General features: G+C 34.9%; 1 protein-coding gene across 1 annotated transcript; it reads right to left on the bottom strand.

The window, feature by feature from the left end:
- Positions 1-335: 335 nt before the first annotated feature.
- On the bottom strand, positions 336-3,870 carry LOC107611441 (uncharacterized). The gene is made up of 4 exons (XM_088497073.1): positions 1,667-3,870; positions 1,274-1,585; positions 1,079-1,184; positions 336-1,010 (listed from the first exon to the last, which is right to left on the bottom strand). The coding sequence occupies exons 1-4, from the start codon at positions 3,868-3,870 to the stop codon at positions 336-338; spliced, it is 3,297 nt and encodes a 1,098-aa protein (XP_088353199.1).
- Between the last annotated feature and the right edge of the window lie 17,864 nt (positions 3,871-21,734).

Raw genomic sequence — 21,734 nt, 5'->3', positions numbered from 1 at the left:
GAACCAACGGCTTCTAGTAATGGGAAAGAAGTCTCTGCTCTCCAATTTCCCTGATAGTCCACCAAAAATAGAAAGAATGTACAAGGACAATATAAAAATGTGATTATAAGAAGTCTAGTTGGAGAGGTAATAGCATTGTGAAGACATAGTTGAATAAAAGAGCTTTATATGAGGGGATAAGTTTTAAAAAATCTCAAATAAGTCACTATAATCAACCTATTATCTAATGATATGACAAAAATAAAATCCAATATCTATCGTAGGTGAATCAGGACAGTAGTATATATCCAGAACTGCCATGTATATGAGCTACATGCATGGTGGAGAACAGTTTTTTAGGAATCGGCAGCCTCATCACAATCTTCAACCCTTTCACTAGTGGACTCCTCTAAATCGCCGTCTCTTGTCAACCGCAGCCGTTCGACATCAAATTCAGGCAAGCTAGTCATACAGGCCTGTGGATTAAGGTCGACCTCACAATATTCATAATCTTCGCCCATGTCAAACAAATCTCTTGGCTTCACATGGACTATTACACTCCATCCGCTCTCCACCTCATCCTCTACGTAGAAAACAAGACGAGCCTCAGATGCCAATATATACGGCTCATCGTCTTCTCGATCACTGGTGTGAATCGGATTGGCAAAATTGACACAGGTGTGGCCCAGAACGTCTTGTCGGATGCCTCTGCCCGACGTGGTGTCTGCCCAAATACACTTGAATAAGACTACATTGAATTGACCACTGTAATTTAGCTCGATGATGTCTACTAATTTCCCGTAATACGAGATGCCGCCGACAGCAACATTGGCATCCCATTTACTTGCATAACTTCTAGTATCCGAAGTGACATAAACCCCGCTATTCTGTGTTTTCATCCCTTCCTCCCTCGACATGGTCCTAAATTTAAATCCATTGACATTGTAAGCTGGATAGCGTTTGGCCTGAGCGAGGGGACCGCAAGCGAGCCACTGCAACTCGTTCGAATGATTGGTGCTTCCAAATGGGACCTGGAATTGAACCATTAGAGGCAATAGGGCGTCAAAGGGTAGTAGGATCCTGAGATATGAAAGATTACCTTATGCCTGAACCAGTTGGCAAATTCCCTGTGCACAACGCTATCTATATGAGACTGGGACCTTGTTCTACTTCGCAGTTTTCTCTTTGTGATGGCTCTGTACTCACTGTGCATACGAAAGGTTTGTTCAAGTTTAGTACTATCAGTACCAAATTGGCTCATTGTATAATTTTATAGCTCAGGCTTTGTACTTACTCCAAGAATTTCTCTACAGCAATGCAATTGACCAGTACATGACGATGTGCTTGAAGCTTTTCGGTTGCTGTTAGAGTAAAAAATGAACTTGCCCCGACCGCCTTTCCAACCACTGGGAACATGTTAGCAATCTCGCTCGGTGGAGCATCGATCGGCCAGTCGTCAACGCGCGTTGGTCGGTTGATCCTAGTCTCGACATTATCTAGATATCTAGAACAGAATGTGAGAATCTTTTTGGATAAGTAGCCCTCTGCAATCGGTCCTTCCGGTTGTGCCCTGTTACGTACGTACTGCTTGAGACGACATAGGTACCTTTAAGAACATAACGTACGAATTACTAGATGACAGCTATCCATTTATAAACAGGTCGAGAAAGCTTAAGTGGATCAATACCTCTCAATTGGGTACATCCACCGGTAATGCACTGGGCCACCGAGACGGACCTCCTCGACCAAATGCACCGTTAGATGAACCATAACTGTGAAGAAGGAAGGTGGAAATATCATCTCCATGTGGCACAAGGTATGGACTACACGATCCTGAAGGAGAGGTAGTTGTTGAGGATCTATGGATTTACTGCATATTATTCGGAAAAAGGCTGATAACTCAGCTAAGACGGCGGACACTGGGGTGGGCAACACATGTTTTGATGCAATTGGCAGTAGATGTTCCATTAGAATATGGCAGTCATGACTCTTCAAGCCGAATAACTTGCGCTGTTTTAAATCAACACAGCGAGAAATGTTGCTAGAGTACCCATCTGGAAAGACCACATTCTTGATTGTCCTAAGAAAGACATCCTTCTCTGGATTCCGCATGGTGAAGACTGCAGCGGGATACTTTCCACCTTCAACTGGCCACATATCCTGCCGGATGCCCATCAACTGGAGATCTTTTCGAGCTTTTAGGTGGTCTTTGGACTTACCGCTCTCGTTCAACATGGTGAAAATAATGTTGTCGCATACATTCTTCTCTATGTGCATTACATCAAGGTTGTGACGTAACTCGTTGTTCTCCCAGTACGGCAAATCAAAGAATACACTCCTCTTTTTCCAGGGAGACTCGTCTTGCACCACGGTCTGCTGTCCGTGCCTTCTTTTACCGCCCACCGCTTGCACCTTGCCTTGTGAGACAGGAACACCCTCCAATTGTCTCAGGACATCCCTACCAGTCAATTTGGTAGGTGGGGATCTATCATCTACCTTGCCATCAAATCTACTCCGGTCCTGTCTATATTTGTGATCGCGATTCAAGAAGCGACGATGACCCATATAACACCATTTCTGACTGAAGGTGAGTCGCATAGTCTCGGCATCCAAATTGCACGTGGGACAAGCTCTCCCGCCGTAAGTATTCCAGCCAGATAAATTGCCTAAGCCAGGAAAATCACTGATAGTCCACATCAGTGCAGCTCGCATCTTGAACATTTTCTTCTCACTGGCGTCGTAGGTATCAACACCAGCCCACAACTCCTTCAGCTCATCGATCAGGGGCTGTAGGTAGACATCTATGTCATTGCCAGGCATTTTAGGACCAGAAATAATCATAGAGAGAATAAAGTTGGTTTGTTTCATGCAAATCCATGGGGGTAGGTTGTACGGAATAAGAATCACTGGCCATATTGAGTACTTTGAACTGAGGTTTCCATAAGAATTGAAGCCATCACTAGCTAGGGCTAAGCGAACATTGCGCGGATCGCCAGAAAAGTCAGTATATCTCCTGTCAAATACTTTCCAACCCTCGCCATCCCTGGGATGCCTCAAGGAACCGTCAGAGTTGGTTCCTCTATTGTGCCACAACATGTCAACGGATGTCTTGCTGGACATGAATAATCGCTGCAACCGTGGAATCAGAGGAAAGTAACGGAGAATCTTCACCGGTAGAGGTTTTCCATTCTTCTTGACAACGGCGTTGATTCTGACTAAAGAATTCTTCCTGGTCTTTTGCTTCCACCTGGATGCCCCACACCGTTTGCATCTAGACAAGTCTTGGTCTGTACCCTGGTATAGCATGCAGTCATTTGGACATGCATCTATCTTCTTGTACCCAATGCCGAGCTTCCTTATGATCCTCTTGGCATCGTGCAAGGTCTTCGAAATCCTTGCATGCTCAAAGGCATCCCCCAGTAGCTCTAGAATCAATCCGAAAGCCTTGTCGCTCACTCCGCACATGCACTTTATATGGTACAGCCTAACTAAGAAAGACAGCTTCGAAAATCTTGAGCATCCCGGATATAATCCCTGCTCGCCGTCCTCAAGCAAGTCGTGAAAGGCACAAGCCTCGCAGCTAGGTTCATCAGATAAGTACGGCAACCCCTCCGCAACGTCTCCGACATGCCCATTCCTCGAGTCTTCGTCGTCACTCTGTAATCCCGGGAAGTTGAATGCGTCGTGGACCATGTCCCGCATTTGATCTCCTAAATTTACATTAGGTTCTAGTTCTTCCCTAGCGCTGGATCTCTCATCTACGATCCTCTCGCTGTGATGTAACCAAAAGGTATAGTTAGGGGGAAAGGGTTTCATCAGAAGGTGATCGTACGCGTCCTCTCTAGTTTGGTAACACCGAAACCCACACAAAGGGCATGGACAATGTATCATCCCATCGGATGATGCATTGGCAAATGCGAAGTCAAGGAATCTATTTAGACCATCCCTATATTCTGCATTCCCTCTAGGCTTTGTAATCCAACTCTTATCAATGTCTAAATGAATGAAATAGCAGAAACAAATAAAAAAATAGTAAAAAAATACATAAAACTTGTAATAAAATAAAGCAAAAAAATGGGGAGTGTGTCAAGAGAATCAATAACAGTTTATCACAATAATGAGATGGGAGAGCACCATACGTAATAAATTTGACAATATATTACAAGCAAAAACATGTAGAGAGTAACGGAATAACTCAAAACGGAAACAGAAATAAAAGTTACTTGCATCCCAGGTAACATGTAGCACACGAAAGGAATTAGGGAGGAGGCTTACTCATTACAAAATTCTGTGCTTTTTAAATAATTATTGGGTGAAAGAATTGCTGGTTCCAAGTCCAAAAAGTGAAAAGAAAATAAAAGCTTCCTTAAAAAATGAAAAAAGAAAATAGGAATGAAAGTTAGATTTAAAAGATAATGAAAAAAAGGTATAACTAAACAGTCATGAAAAAAGAAAATAGCACTGAATTTTTTGAATTAGTATAAGCATAGCAAATTGTCAACAGGCATCATGTATAGTGGAAAAAGAAATTCAAAACTAATGTAATATACAAAGATTATATGCTGGAGGCCTGGAGTAGTGTTTGGAATTTGAAAGTCAAAAGTGGAGGTCAAATTGGATTTATCATGAAAAAAGAAACAGATTAGTTTATGATATGCTCTTGGTATTAACTATTAATGCGAGAGACAGAAAGAGTAGGATTTTTGTTCTTTACTTGTTGAAAAGCTAAGCAATTGGTTTGGTTATGCCTATAAAATTATATATTAACTGAAACTACATGTGATCTAGTACTTGATTGATCATTGATCTTAATCATAAAGCAATGAAAATTATTGATTAAAATTGGTCATGGAAAATTAACTTATTATAAGATCTAAATCGTAACCTTAAATTATTGGCATAAAGTTATAATATTTGTTTAATTAACAAAACATAATAGAATCTTTTTTACTAGCTAACAAAGAGTATTTAAAGATGGGTTCTTAATTAACTACTTATTTAAGAAAAGCCCCATTTTATGACTAACTTAAAAACAATAGTACAAGAATTAAAAAATGGTAAATGATGAGAGGAAAGAAAGGCACAAGCTGTGTGTGAAGCCCATGCATCATGTAGATGAGCATTTCAAACATGTGTTGTGACACAGATGTTAATTACTCTAACACTATCTTCTATTCGCCAATTGAAAAGAAGGAAAAAGACACTCAGCTTGTTATATATAAGAATTGGGACACTATCACTTTAGCCCTTTGGCCCTTTACCATCTGTTATTATATGCTTAGAGTTAACAGAGTAGCACTGTATAAGCATGGCACAAGTGCTTTACTCTAAATTTGTCCTAAGCTATTTTAACCAATATGCAGCAAAATCCTATGTACCAATACATAATTAATAAAATAACAAATTCAGCTTCACAAAGTTTAATTTCACCTCTTCTAATGATATCAGCCAGCTTCTTAATAATATATTTTTACATCACAGACCACTAATGTTCAACACTTCTCATGCAGAAAACATTCATATCATATAGCACCACCCAAAAAAATCATGTACACGATGTTGAAAATTTAGTGTGTGCACAAGGGAAAAACACCTTGAAATAGTTGTTATAAGATTACATTTAGTATTACATATAAAATAAATAGACATAGCACAATAAATACCAAAAAAAGTCAATATTAGATAACTTTTCATGCTAGTAAAAAATCAGCCAAGTTGAAGGTAAAAAACGAAGGCAGTTTTAAGAAACACAAGAATAAAAAGAAAGGTTTTATCATAGTACTGATTTATAAGTGTTAACCAAATAGATTTTTATTGTAAGGTTTGGAAAAAAACCACTTTGTTAATGCAACAGAATAAAATTAGTTGAGGCTAGAATCCAATCCGGGTAAAACTATATCAAATGCATTTTTGTCGAAATGCACTAGTAGTAGTAGATTTGGAAAACACATCTCAAGGTTCAAAATAAATTTAAATGTTCTCACTTGAACTGAGATCAAACTGCAGAAGTAATATCACAGTTCATAAAAAAAACTAACACCAATTAATTAAACGTTATAATCAAATAATCAAAACTAAGTAACCAATTATTACTAAGTACTGAATTTACAAATACAAAAAAAAAAAAAAATCAAACTGCAGAAGAATCACATTATCACATTTGAGAAAACAAAAATAAGTAATTCTTTGGTAAACATAAACATTGCTAATTTTATTTGGCAATCCACCAACCCTCCATCGAATATATTAGCCCTGTTTTTTTTTTTTTGTATTCCATGACTTAAAGAATTTTGCTATAAAATTCCACAAATAGAAATTCAGTATTTGTGAGAAACACACTAACTACTTAGTTAATACTTTGACCAACAAATCTAACTGAAAATCCTAATTTTCTGCAGGGAACAAGCATAATAGAATAGAGATAATGGGCCTGACAGCTGATTATTGGGATACCATTATGAGGATTTGAGCCATGGAAGGAAGATGCTATAACAATGATAATTATAGTAACAATAATGAAGCATATAACTGAGTTCAATTGAAATTTTGTCTTCATTTGCAATGAAACGGTAAACTGTATTAACCAAAAATGAAAAAGAAAGAGAAAACTTTCGTGAAGGCAAAGAAATTGAGGTCAATTAAATAAATGATAAATTAAATTAAACAAGCAAGGTCTATACTAAGTCCATAGTAAAAAGTAAGTTATTAGGGGTAGACAACCATAGTAATATTAACAGATCAATTCATTCAGGCTGATCATACACAGATGTGCAGCTGTATGTATACTCTAATTAGATTAATCTTTTAACATAGCTAATTAATCATACATAGAGTAATATAATAATTAACCATACTCAATTCTTGTTGATCATAGACAAAGTAATATGCTAACTCATCATACTCAATTCTTGCTAATCATACATAGAGTAATACACTAATTAATCATACTGAATTATCTATCTAGATAATCAACTCTCTATTGTTCAAATAGTTAAAGTAATGACAACAACAGATAAATGATTAGGCAGCTGAGCTTGCTCATAGTGGATCAAGTCACATGAATCAAATTCCTAACTCTAAACAGCAGCAATTAACCCCAACACATAGAAGATATAGACAAATTATTGTTCAAAAGTCTGAACCAAGAATGAAAACACGAAAAAGAGGTCAATATGGATGAACGAACCAGTGAAGGGGGAGATGCTCAACTTCAACCCCGGTGAGAGAAGCACTGATGGCAGCTGTGCGGCTCGACGACCAACACGAAAGCGCAAGGTGGAGCAAAGGTCAGGAATTTTGCACACAATGGCTGAGAGAGTATGGTTTCAGGACTTGTGGATGACATGCAATAGCTCGAAAATTTTAGGGGTTTCTGCAAAATTGGGGGACTCAATTAAAGGGTATAAGATGACAGGGGGGAATGGGCACATTGAATTATGATAAGATCCTCACCTGGGTGGGTTCCTGCGCTGAAGTTCACGGCTCTGTTCTTGCTCTTGGTTGGCGCGCTGCTAAAAGAAACTCGCGGGTTTCTGCACAATTGGGGGGAAGAGATTATTGGTTGTGATATAAAAGGGGGAATTGGAAGACTGAATTAAAACTCACCTAGCGGCGTTTATGGAAGTAGTCGCCGGGTATATTGTGGCACAGGGGGTGGGTGTGTTTCGCGCCTCTGCTCTGCTTTGGTGCGCGCCAAGAATATAGGGTCAGACGAGGAATGTTGACGATATATATCCTGATTTAGCTGCGGTCTTCGCTGCCCAGCCGCTATCTAGGAGCGTTTTGCGTCGTTTATCCAGACCGCCGGTCATCTCTGCAGTTATCCGTCCAATATGCGGCGATTTTGGCCACAGCTGCTATTTCTTCGCCACTACTCTCCGCTTCTGTGGTAGTGATATAATGTTAATGGCCTGATTTTCACCCGGTTTTCACCCGGTATAATTGTGGCCCGAAAGTGTGTTGGTTTCATTGGGTCTAGGGTCAGATTCGAGTCTAATAAATAGACTCGGTATATATTTCGAGCTGGGTCTAAGTCACATCAAACCCAACTTCACCCGGTCCGTGTACACCTCTAGAGGAGATTTTTGATTTAATAATCAGCTTTTATCATGCGGAGTCTACCCATCATTTCAAATGGGGAATATGTTCATGTATGTTCATTACACATATACAAATAACACAGCAATGAATGACCATCATAAGTTTTATTATTATGACTATTATTGTTCTATGTCATTAATATTCATATTTTGGTTTCAAATAAATTATTGTTTTGACCGGATAAATGATATTTCAATTTGTTATAAAGTCAATTTTTGCTTTTAATTAAAGTAGTTCAAGAATCTTCCTTAAATAATTCACATGGAGACAATTATCTAATGTGGTGAATGCTTGCACTCACTCAAAATGTAACGGTATTAACTTGATGACTAACTAATATTACGCTAAAGATGTGACTCTCAATTCAGTGTTTTAAAAAATTTAACTTATTCTTTTGGTATACTAAATTTTACATATAGATAAAGATATGGAGATAATAAGATAATAACTTAAATTATTTTATTTAACTTAACATTTATAATTTTATATTTATAATATTTATTTATTCTATTTTTTTAATTGTTCATTACAACTTGATTCATTAACAAAAGCAAAATAAAGATATACTCAATGACACTATTTATCCATTTTCTTTGAAATTGCTATCAAAAATAGATTCATAATCATGGACTATAACAAGATTAAAACACAAACCTCATGATTAATAACCACAACATTCCTTTTATATGTTCTAACTCTTAATACATGCCACAAACATGCTACTAAAATATAAAGCACTACACAATTTTTCTTAGTAATCTAATTGCTCTATATGCCTATCGTATTCGTTTGCTCGCCTTGATTGATACACTACAACAAAATAGCATTTTGTCGACGGTCTTTTTAATGCTTGGGGACAGTTTTAACCGTCACTAAATGTTTTCACAACGGTTAAAATAAGCGCCACAAATTTGAGTGTCGCCAATTGATATAGTGACAGTTTTGCACCACCGTTGGTAAGAAGTGTCACTAAATTATTTGTGACGATTTTTGAAGTATAAAACTGTCACTAATTTGTAACACTTGTCAATGTGTTTTTTGTGCTATATTTCACGACGTTTTCAAACTGTCGTTAAATTACTAAATCTAGTAATAGTTTTTTTCTTATATTTCTTGACTGTTTTAAACCGTTACAAATTTTTTAGCAACGATTTGAAATCATAACTAAGTTACTAGTTTTTACGACAAATTTTAAGTATATTTAATGACTGTTTAAATCGTTACATTATTTTTAGTAACGATTTTTCGATTTGAAACCGTCACTAAATTACTAATTTCTGTGACAGTTTTTTCCTGTATTTAGTGACTTTTTAAACTGTCATAATCTTTCCAACATCAAAACTTTTTTTTATTATAAATAATAATTTATGTGTCTACTAATAAAATAATAATTTATTTCTATTATCAAAAGTTGGATTCTCCAAAAATAGCATTGTATTTCAACAAATTCAAACTCAATTCCATAAGTTTTACAAAAATAGCAACAATGTATTTCAAAAGTTAAATTCTACAAAGTTTTCCATAATCATAATCCATAAGATGTAAATTCAAAAACTTCCAACTTAATCCAATCATGTAAAGCTAACAATTCAATTGTAAAACTCTTTTAAATGTTGGATGGTCTATGTTGTTGAGGTTCATTACTTGCAAAAGAAGATGGTCGTATTAGAGAATATAAAGAAAATATTTTAGAGAATATGTTAGGATAGCTAACAAATCAACAAGTTTTAAAGAGACTATGATTATAAACTACAATCATTTTAGAAGTTGCTGATGATGAAAATTAAGTATGCAAGTCCATAAACTTAAATATAATGTATATCCTTATCTTACCTCAATAAGAAAATCAGGTCACAAGAAAATTTACTTGCTCCTCATATATGCAAGTTTTATAATGAAGTAAAAAAGAATTCTGCAAAAAAAAAAAAAAAAAAAACACAAGAAGACTTCTGGAGTTTAAATGAAAAGTGAAATTATTATTATTAACATTAAAAAAGAATAATACCAACCATGAACCTGTCACATTCTTCATTGTATAACTTCCCTTTGTTTTGTCCAACTTCCCAATAGCTTTCATGATTTCATCTTTCCGTGAAATTCTAGCCTCCCCTCTCAATGTTTTTAATAATTCTATCATAATCTAAAGAATGATTCAAAATGTGTAAATTAGGAATAACATATATTAATCAGAAACAAATTTCAAAGAACAAGTATAAACCAAACACAGAAATGACAGACAAAAGAATGCTTAATTGTCACAATGCGTACCATTTAATTCCTTGTATCTGTCTTTGAAGAACTTTGCATATCTTTCAACTTCCTCCTCAGTTTTCCCTTCCATCTCAAAAGCAATACCTTTTATATCATTTCGGCCACACTTCTCATTGGCCCCCTCCGGCTCCATGAAGAAAATCCCTGTAGTAACCAAATACAAAATAAGACAATGCTCAAGTGAAAACTAAGTTAAAAACAAGAGTATAGCCTTAATTCTATCTGTAATGCAATAAATACTATACTATGAAAAGTACAATGCAATAAAAATATAGAAAAACTACATAGTAAAAATAAATATGAAGAAAAAAACTAATTGAATGTGGCGATGTCGCAAGGAAGCTCCACCTTTTAACTCTCTCACTTCCAACAATACTTGTCTGAATCTTCTCCCTACTTTCACAAAAGATATTACAAAAAGCACAAATTACTTCTCATATTATATGTACATATTACTAATCTGCAGCATTGGAGTATTAAGCAAGGTTGAAATTAAAGATATTATATATCTCTTGATGAGTAAGCTTCTAGAATATGATTCTTTTAAGAATTATAATTACCAAAGTTAATTAATCATATCAGATTTTAATTCTAGATGTGGCTTCATTTTGCAGGGTATTAGGAAGAGTTAATTATCTTAAAATAGGCTCAGTATATGGTAATGAATCGTTGAACCATTTGAAGCATAAATAGTGTTTGAAAAGTTAATGCAAGCTCTCACTGTTACAGACCTCAATCCAACTATTCTAAATGATAAATGCATACCCTGTGATCAAATCCAACTCCACAAGACATGCATATTTGAAAAGATAAAGTCATAGACTCGTAGTGCTTTAACATTACAACATAAGAAAGACTCTACATGGACTAATATCAAATTTTTGTTCAGCTTGTAAAAGGGAAAAACTTCACATTGACAATGTCCCATGAATTTCAGTCTAACCTAAAAATTACACTCCTAAGTGGTGGAACCTTTCAATTTTTCACACAAATTACACTTACAATGTCAATGAACTCTATGCCACAAGGCAGCAACATCCTTCTTGGGCCAAGGCTAACCCCTTTTCACACACAAAAAACTAGGATAAATTATTTTTTCTACAACTCAACCTAACATTGCAGACTATAAAATCAGGAACAAGGTATTAAGACATGTTTGTTAATGACAAGCAAGACACACCAATAATGCATAAAATTTACTAATGAGCGAGTATACTAGTAAGAAATTGAATATGCATAAAATGTTAGCATAATTATGTAACCAGTACCACAGTATGATTATGCATAAAATTGTTAAATGAACAAGAAAGAGAAAACAGAGAATTGGAAACCCAGTAGTAACCCCATCCCTCATCTGCCTTAGTGCCTTTAATCAAAGCTGCAAGAAATGGTGGTAGTGCCATTCATTTCATTGGGATATGTAAGATTTGATTTGATATTTTTACCACGTGTCTTTTTCTTTCTTCGTAAATATGTATTTATATGCCATACATACCAAATTAAAGAGTTGCACTACTTATATACATATCACTATATGAATGAATCTTATCTAAAATCTCGTCTAAGCCTCTAATAACAATAAGAAATAGGTTAACTGTTAAAAGAGTAGCCAAAAGAAAAACAAAAAGAGTCACACACTATTCAACCTTTTTCACCCTTCCTTTGTAAAATGTACTAACTCGGCACCGGATTCGATGGTCCCAGAATGTTTGGACCATTAAATGGTATCATAACAAAATATATTTTTTAAATTTTTTTAATAATTATTAAATAGTCCTTATTTAATTTTAATTACAAATTAGTCCTTTATATATTATTTAATTATAAAATCTATTTTTTATTTTATAAATTATTATTTTATCATTCATCTATCATGTTTATTGAGAATAAAAACTAAAACAATAACAAATTAGATATTCCATTAATTGTAATAAATATTTTTCAATCTTAATCGATCATAATTTTATCATTAATCTAGTTACATATTTATTGGGTTGAAAAAATATATCGTGTTTTTTAGAAATTCAATCGATTGGATGCACAAATCAATCGATTGAAAGTCAGGCTTTTCAAACTTCAATCGATTGAATTTTGCAAGGCATGTGAGGCTTTTCTTATTCAATCGATTGGTCATATTACCCAATTGATTGAAATCATCAAAGCAGGGTTTAGTTAATTCAATCGATTGGTTCTGTTATTCCGTTATTAAATTCATCTCCAAAATCTTGTTCAGATTCATATTGTTTATCCATCATATCTTGGTCACATACTAGCTCTTTTTGTTGGTTAATGTCATCGTCCTCATAGTATTACTCATCCATCCCAATGTCTGTAAATATACCTAACATCTTCAAAATTTACCAATGAAAAAAATTCCAGTACACTTCCTATAACACTAAAATCATTTTTACTTATCATTTAAAAAAAAAAATCATTTTCCAAAATTCCATTTTTCAACTTTAATTTTTCAAATACGATTTTTTTTATTTAGGGCGAGTTAGCCGCACTCTATATTTTTTATAGAGTTCACATTATAGAGTTTGCTTAACCCCGGCAAATTTCACTCGAATTTATTTCAAAACCAACGAAACTCAAATTTTTAAGCCATTATCATCGTCTACAAGAGTACATAGGAATACACAAAAATACACCGATAACAAGTATGGCTTTTTCAACATTAATGGCAACCATTATCATCGTCTCCAAAAATACACGGAATAAGACATATTTAACCAGGATTTTTTCTCATTATAAATTAAAAAAAACTATTATTTCTCCAATATTCTTGTGTACTCTGGAAACGATGATAATGGTTGTCATTATCTATTGTGAAGTTTAAGAACTTGAGTTAGCCATTTTTTTTAGAATTTAAAGTGAAGTTCGTCCGGGTTAGACAAACTCTATGAAAATTATAGTGCGGCGAACTTGTTTTGCATAAAAAAATTCGTATTTGGGGAATTAAAGTTGAAAAATGGAGTTTTCGAAAATAATAATTTACTGATGGGGTAACAGAACCAATCGATTGAATTAACTAAACCCAGATTACTTGGATGATTTCAATCGATTGGGTAATATGACCAATCAATTGAATAAGAAAAATCCCACATACCTTGCAAAATTCAATCGATTGTATATCAATTCCAATCGATTGAATTTTTAACAAACACGATTTTCCAACCCAATACGTATGTAATTGGATCAATGATAAAATTATGATCGATTAAGATTGTAAAATATTTATTACGATTAATGGAAGATCTAATTTATTATTGTTTTAGTTTTTGATTCTCAATAAACATGATAGATGAATGATAAAAAAAATTTTATAAAATAAAAAATAGATTTTATAATTAAATAATATATATAAAGGACTAATTTATAATTAAAATTAAATAAGGACTATTTAGCAGTTATTAAAAAACTTAAAAAAACATATTTTGTTATGGGACCATTTAATCGTCTAAACGTTTTGGGACCATCGAATCCTTTGCCTACTAACTCCTTTTTCCATATTCATCACTATTTTTTATTTATTTTTTTTATTTTATGTTTTTCTTTTCACTTCAACGAGAGGCTTCAACACACCCTTAATATATACATAACTATGAACTAACACAACACATGACCTTTAATGGAAATAAATATACATATTATATTATATTCTCATACAAAAACAAGTTAAGATGGTCTTTGCCAATGAATTAGAGCTCAAATGACATAGTCTCCCCATACTCAATTAAGAGGTTGCGGGTTCGAGTCTCCTATCTTTGGTAAAAAAAAGTTAAGATGGTCTTTCAGACTTTAGTGTTCAAGGGCTAAAGCATTCAACAAACATGGAAAAAGAAGCCTCAGAAAACATGAACCTAGGCTTGTTAACATGATACCTACTACTACTATAATTGAAAGACCAGCAGAATAATTAGTAAAAGTGAAAATAGTTAATCATTCGGATAAATAATTGACTCATAGATGACAACTGATCTCATAGCTCTACAAAAAAAGGGGCTTAATGATAAAGGACTAATGATAAAAATCAGTGAAGCATTTGGTTGAAGCATTTCATCGAACATGTTGAGCGCTTGTGAAATTAAACTTTAATTCAGTCTCGTAAAAAAATCCAAACCACTACCAAATCAAATAGCTACTTATTCATAACAAAGAACAAGAAGTTTGAAGCAGAGCATTATGTGGTGGCAGTTCTGAGAAACTCACAGCGGCGACGAAGGAGGGCATTTCCGCCGCAGAGTTTGAAGCAGAGCAAAGTGGCTTCTACACGAACGCAAATGGGAACACGAACGCAAACGGCAAAGAACGCGACGGCGAAAGAAAGTGAACGGCGAAGAACGCGAATGGCGAAGGAAGGTGAACGGCGATGGAAGGTGAACGCTGTTGTTACCGTCTCATCTTTTCTCTTCTCATCTCAATGGCATTAAGGGTTCTGAGAAATTGAAAATAAGAAAAACATTCAAAGGAATAGATTTGAGTGTATATTATTACTTAAAAATTTAAATATTTAGTGACTATCAAAAAATTATATAAATAAGAGTAGTGCTAAGGAGCCAATGGCTTAAGCGTACAATATGTACAATAGGCTAAATCTTTGGTTTATGAATAAAATGAACATCACCTATACTATTCAGAATAATCATCCGGATACCAACCTATACTATTCAGAATAACCATCCGAATACCAGGGATAATAAACATCTCATGTTATAAAAAGCTGATTTTGGGTTCACCAAGATTCGAACTCTTGACCTTCCGGATCTGGAACTTTAATACCATGTCATGAAACCACTCATCCCAAAAGCGTAACCTGATAGGACAATGTAACACTAATAGTCATATCTTTAATACTTTTTAAACTTTCATTGTACACATTGTACGCTTAAGCCATTGGCTCCCTATACTTTCTCTATAAATAAATATCATTATTTTATTTAATCATGACTTCTTAAATAAAAATTATAAAATAAGTGTAGTTATTTATTAAATTTGGTGTAGTGATACTTTTTGTTTTTATTTTTTAATATAGACTCATTTTTAACTCAACTAATGTGGGTCAGTAGTTGAATAGATTACACGAGTTAAATCCTAAAATGGTCCCTGAGATTGACGTCATGCACTAAAATCGTCCCTAAGATTCCAATTGCACCAATTACGTCTCTGAGATTGAAAAAAGTGCACCATATTAGTCCCTGACCTATTTTTCATTACGGTTCCGCTACGTTACCAACAGCATATCTGCCAACTTCTGCCAACTCTTATTTATAATTGTGTTTCATAGAAGTGTGTTCGTAGATGTGTCTAATAAAAATGTCTTTTTTATAGCTGTGTTTAATAGAAGTATCTTTATAGATATATTTTCTGGATGTGTCTCTTTATATATGTATTTAAAATATATTAATTATTAGACACATCCATGAACACACTTTCATGAAACACAATTATAAATAAGAGTTGGCAGAAGTTGGCAGATAATATGTTGGTACCCTATACTTTTCCTTTTCATTAACGACGTGATGACATGGCATGATGACGTGGACTGTAAGTGACACGTGTCACTTCATGATTTGGTCACGTGTAATGGTATGATAATGTGGTGACCAGTGACACGTGACATGCTGATGTGGATGGTCGTGCCACATGTCACAATGTCATTTGGCTACGTGTCCGTTTGTGCCACGTGTCACAACAGTATTCATCCACGTGTCATCCATTATGTCATCGTTGTATATGCACTAAATTAGTCCCCCACTTTGCATTAAGTGACTTATTTTAGTCCCTGAAATTGAATGTCGTGCACCAAACTAGTCCCTTCACCAGTTTTTTCTCATTTTTTTCTATAAATTCAAAATTCTCAATATTTTTGAATGCATTAATTTTAATTCTATTTTTTCACATGTTCTTCAAATAAAAATATTTTTATAAAATATTTTTTCTCTTGCGAATACCCTAACCGCCGACTTAGAGTTGACGTGAAGGCTTTTCAAGCACCTTCACTACCATCTCCGACCTCTTTCGGTACTTTTATAAAAAAAAATTTCCTTGCAGATATCCCTAAAAACCGCCGTCTTGGAGTTGATGTAAAGGCATTTCAAGCTTCCCTCATTACCTTCTCTGACCTCTTTCGTCTAGACTACAGAGGTCAAAGATGGTAGTGAGGGTGCTTGAAGTGCCTTCAATCTAGCTCATTTACACATAACGTGTATTTCATAAGAGAAAAAATGTTTATTTTAATTATTAATTTATTGTTAAAAACACATATTTTTTTATGAAAATAAATGTGTCTAATCAATCATATAATTATTTTTTTATAATAACATACTTATATATTACAAAATTTACCAATGTTAAATTATTAAAAACAATTATATAATTAAAACTAAAAAGTAAAATCTTAAAAATTTTTATGAAAGCACTTGTATTTAAACGATATATGAAAAAATAGAATTGAAATTAGCGTATCCAAGATATTAAAATTTTAAATTTAAAAAAATGAGAAAAAATTGGTGAAGGGACTAGTTTGGTACACGACATTCAATTTCAGGGACTAAAATGAGTCACTTAATGCAAAGTGAGGGACTAATTTGGTGCATATACAACGATGACATAATGGATGACACGTTGGCGAATACTGTTGCGACACGTGGCACAAACGGACACGTGGCCAAATAACATTGTGACATGTGGCACAACCATCCACGTCAGCATACCACGTGTCACTGGTAACCACATCATCATACCATTATACGTGGCCAAATCATGAAGTGACATGTGTCACTTACAGTCCACATCATCATGCCATGTCATCACGTCGTTAATGGAAAATAGGTCAGGGACTAATATGGTGCATTTTTTTCAATCTCAGGGACGTAATTGGTGCAATTGGAATCTTAGGGACCATTTTGGGGTTTAACTCTAGATTACACTTATTGAATTCATAATTTATGGATTAAAAATTATAAAATACATGATCATTGTTTCAGCCTAAGTTACGAAAAGACTTCTCTATATACGACATTTATCGTTGTATTGGGAAGTACAGATGAATGATTTTGAATCAAAATTTTTAGCCCTTTCTTAGATTTTACTCATGACAAAGCAACATACAATTGTGCATGGTTGAAAACTGGCCTATGTAGGTACAATCTAATTGTGCTTAACGTTTGTCCTTGTGATTTATAGTCATAGCAAACGAAACGATAATTGAAAATTGTCTCCATTGAAATCTGAACGGAAGAGTCTAGTTGTTAAGTATCATGTTCATGCACGGAATTAGTAACACCTGCCCAGTTTTGTCTCTGGTCAACGTCATACATTTAATTATATGAGTGCCTAGTCTTCCTACCATTAGTCTTGTTCCGTTACACAACTCACTTGATTGATCAATGTTACGCAAAAAGCATAACAGGCACGCCTTCTTTCAGTGTTAGTTGGTGTGGAGGTAGTCCAGAGCAATTAATGGCATTTAGGACATCTGAGGTTAGCATTTCTAACTCGGATTCCATGTTCCCTTCCTCAATGCACAACGTATCAGAGCTAAGATAAGTTTTTTCTTCGCCACTTAATTGTTGCATTATGTATGCATTGACCTCGTTGACCACTTCCAACGTGGGTGCAAGAATTGATCTTTCCTTGAAGTATCCCATGTCGTTAATGTTGCTCAACAATTTGGGTAGACAAATGTCACCAATTCATGAAATGCATCTGCGCTATCATTTATTAACATGTCTTTTGGAATCTCCACCTTTGATTTGCCATCCGTTGAGTCCCCTACCAACCCATCACCAATTTTCAGTAGCCACTCAGCAAATTCGTTGATCATGCTTACCTCAGATACAATCGTTCCCATTGTTAGTCACATGTCTTTCGTAAGTGTAAGGACCTGGCAAAAGCGCCACAAATAAGAAGAGTTTATTACAAGAGTTCGCGAGAGTAGTTACTAAATGATACACCACTATTTTATGATATATTTTGGACTGAATTGAGTGGGTTTTGTCAACTTCTCTCACACTTATTCATGTAAACTGCATGTTTTTCATTTCCTTCCTAATTTTGTGTTACGATTGAAAACATGCTTTCTAAGCCTTAAAATTGTTAATTTTTAATTCTCCTTTATTACCATTCGATGCCGTGATGTGTTTGTGAAGTGTTTTCAGGTTTACAGGGCATGAATGGCTCAAAGGATAAAGATGAAGCATGTTAAAGTGGAAGGAACACAAGAAACTAAGGAGCTAAGAAGCGAGGAGCGACGCGCACGCATGGCTGACGCGTGCGCGTGATTTGGAGCATCTTACAGCGACGCGTATGCGTAACTGACACGTACACGTGACCAGCGCAGGAGTTCAGCGACGCGTACGCGTGACAAAGCGTCACGTGCTGCACTTAACAGAACTTGCTGAGGGCGATTTCTAGGCTGATTTGAACCCAGTTTTAATCCAAAAAATACAGACTAGAGGCAGGGGGCAAGCTAAGACTAAAGACAACTTCACTTTCACTTTAGTTTTTGTTTAGTTTTGAATTCTAGAGAGAGAAACACTATTTCTCCTAGGGTTCTTAGCATTCTTAGTTCATCTTCGAATTGGATCTTGAGAGAGCTGCTACTACCTTCAAGTGGAGTCATTGTCTTTAGAGTTTTCCTTCCTATTACTTCTACTTATTTTGTTTTTCCATTTAGTTACTTTCAATTCATGTTTGGATTTTGTTATTTTTGAATTTATTAATGCAATGAATTATTTTTATGTTTAATTCTAGTACGTATTTGATTCTAATTAATTATTGTTCGTGCAAAATTTGATTTAATTAATGTTACAGAATTACCATGTCTTTTATTTATTCATATTATATGTTTATGAAAATGGCATTCATGTTAATGACTTAAACTCTCAACTTGGCTTAGGGTTGATTAGTTGGGATCCCTTGAGTTGTGAAGCTCAAGTATCAATCGTAATTGGACATTGCTGGCTAGCTCATTTCTCACCAACTATAGTCCTTCCTCATGAAGTGATTAGGACTGGTGAGCTAGAGTTAGTGAAGCCACTTGACTTTCCTTCAGTTATTAGAGGATAAATAAGTGGGAGTAATGAACCTTTATGATTATACTTGGGGAAGACAACAAGGATAGAAACCCCAATTATCTCCCCTAACCAAGGCTTTCTATTTCAAATACATAACACCTCTTGTTATTATTCATTGCTTTACTTCCTAGCCATTTATTTTTCGTTCTCAATTTCAAAACATTTAGGAAAATTCTACCAATAATTTACATTCTGTGTCAACTCTTTGGGAAACGACTCGGGATTCTACTCCCGGTTATTTATTTTTAACTGACACACTTTTAAATTGATAGTGAAATTTTTGTCGGTTAAGACTGTACTTGTAACGCTACTTTTATCAGAATTTTTTAACCGGCATTTTTTCTCCCATCAATTTTTTGCACCGTTGCCGGAGAGTTGCATATGTGTGCTAAATTATTGGTTGGTGTAAATATTTTTATATTTACATAATTATATTTTTTATTTTTATTGGTGTGTTTTCTGTTTATTAGTAGTAATTATTATTTATTTTTTCTTAGTATATTTTATTACCATGAGTTCTATGTTTCTTTCATTGAATGATGCGTTCATTACCGGATCCGAGATTAGTTGCATTTAATCCTAAAATTGAAAAGACTATTTCACGTATTAGGCGAGCTCGGCATCGGTTAGCCTCTGAGGGTGGTGAAAGGGTTTCACCCAATTCACCAATCTTGTCTGAGGTTGAGTCTGAAGCGTCATTTGAGGAAGAAACTAGTTCCTCTCCTACTAATTCCATTGACGCCTCTTCTGTTGATTTAAGTGCAGATACTATGGCAGCTCCTAGAAGAATTACTCTTAAGGAAGCGGGAGCTCCAGATTTTACACTGCAGCCATATCAAGCACGTCATCCGAATTTGACTGCGGATTTTGAACTGAAGACCACATTGATCAATCTGCTGCGTAAATTCTATGGTTTACCTGCTCAAGAGCCTATCAAGCATCTTAGAGATTTTCAAACAGCCTGCTCAACTACTAGGTGGCATAGTGCGAATGAGACTGCCGTTTGGCTATATGCCTTCCCAGTTTCTCTTGAGGAAAAGGCAAAGGAGTGGTTCTACACTCAACTTGAAGCTGTTGTTACTAACTTGGATTTGCTCAGAAGAGAATTCCTGGACAAGTTCTTTCCAGTGGAGGTTACATATAGATTGAGGAAAGAAATTTCCTGTATCATCCAAGGTGAATCAGAGACTCTCTATGAGTATTGGAAACGCTTTAGGAATCTCCTTGACTCATGTCCCCATCATATGATTGACCAGTTGGTGTTGATTAGCTATTTTTGCCAAGGCATGAAGCCTAGAGACAAGACCCTCTTAGATGATGCGAGTAGTGGCTCTCTGACAAAGTACAAGACGGCGATAGAAGCGTGGCAACTGGAGACCGATCTAGCTGAGTCTACCCAAAATGCAAGGCAAAGGAACAATCATTCCAAGGATGTTGTGGAAGTTTCTTCTAGTAGTGAGACCGCTGCTCTCACCAAGACTCTAGGAGAGATGACCAATATACTCAAGCAGCTCTAGCTCAATCAACAACAACCCCCTGCCTCCTCCACAACAACAATGTCAAAAGATAGTCCCTCAGAGAGTCTGTGAAATTTGTGCGCTACTCTCACTACACTGATGAGTGTCCACAACTCCAAGAAGACTACACCTTGGCAGCTACCAATGCTTATTACAACCGTCCGAATCAAGGGTACTACCAACAAGGCGGTAACTATAACTAAGGTAGTAACTACAATCAAGGTTGGCAAGACAATCCCAATCAAGGATAGAGAGACAACTACAACCAAGGAGGCAGAGACAATGGTGAAAATCAAAGGTGAAACAATAAATATCAACAGAACCGGTATCAACAAAACCCTCCATACCAATAGCAAAACCAAGGCCAAAGATACCTGTAAGACCCAGAATCTTTGAAAAGTCTTTTTATGATCAAGTCTCAAATCATATAGTTATTTATAGCCTTAATTTCAGAAATTATTTTATTAAAGATAATTAAGGCAAGTTTTGATTTATTGAATTTGAGATAAGTTATGGTTATTATCTAATTTCACAATTATTGGATTATTTTCTATATTCAGAGTATAAAGTTGGTAGTTGCAAAATAATAAGGATTTCTATATGATTTGAATTAAATAATTAATATTTTCAATATTAATACTGCTACTTTGGAAAATAAAGGATTTAATTATACTACTCCTAATTATTTGATTTGGATATTTTATTAAAAATAATTTGTGAAATTGGTGAGAAAATAGTATTTTCTATATATAATTAGTGTTGGATTTAATTTGGATTTCAATTATTA

Source organism: Arachis ipaensis, chromosome B8, assembly GCF_059453495.1.
Source record: "Arachis ipaensis isolate K30076 ecotype BB chromosome B8, ASM5945349v1, whole genome shotgun sequence".
NCBI classification, from domain to species: domain Eukaryota; kingdom Viridiplantae; phylum Streptophyta; class Magnoliopsida; order Fabales; family Fabaceae; genus Arachis; species Arachis ipaensis.
The sequence above is the reverse complement of the archived record's forward strand: the minus strand, read 5'-3'. Positions and strand labels throughout refer to the sequence as shown.

Coding starts and splice junctions, on each gene's coding strand:
- LOC107611441 (XM_088497073.1), bottom strand. CDS start 3,870: ATGATACATTGTCCATGCCCTTTGTGTGGGTTTCGGTGTTACCAAACT. Junction 1,586..1,666: donor TGGATGTACCCAATTGAGAG/GTATTGATCCAC, acceptor ATGTTCTTAAAG/GTACCTATGTCGTCTCAAGC. Junction 1,011..1,078: donor CCAACTGGTTCAGGCATAAG/GTAATCTTTCAT, acceptor GTTCAATTCCAG/GTCCCATTTGGAAGCACCAA.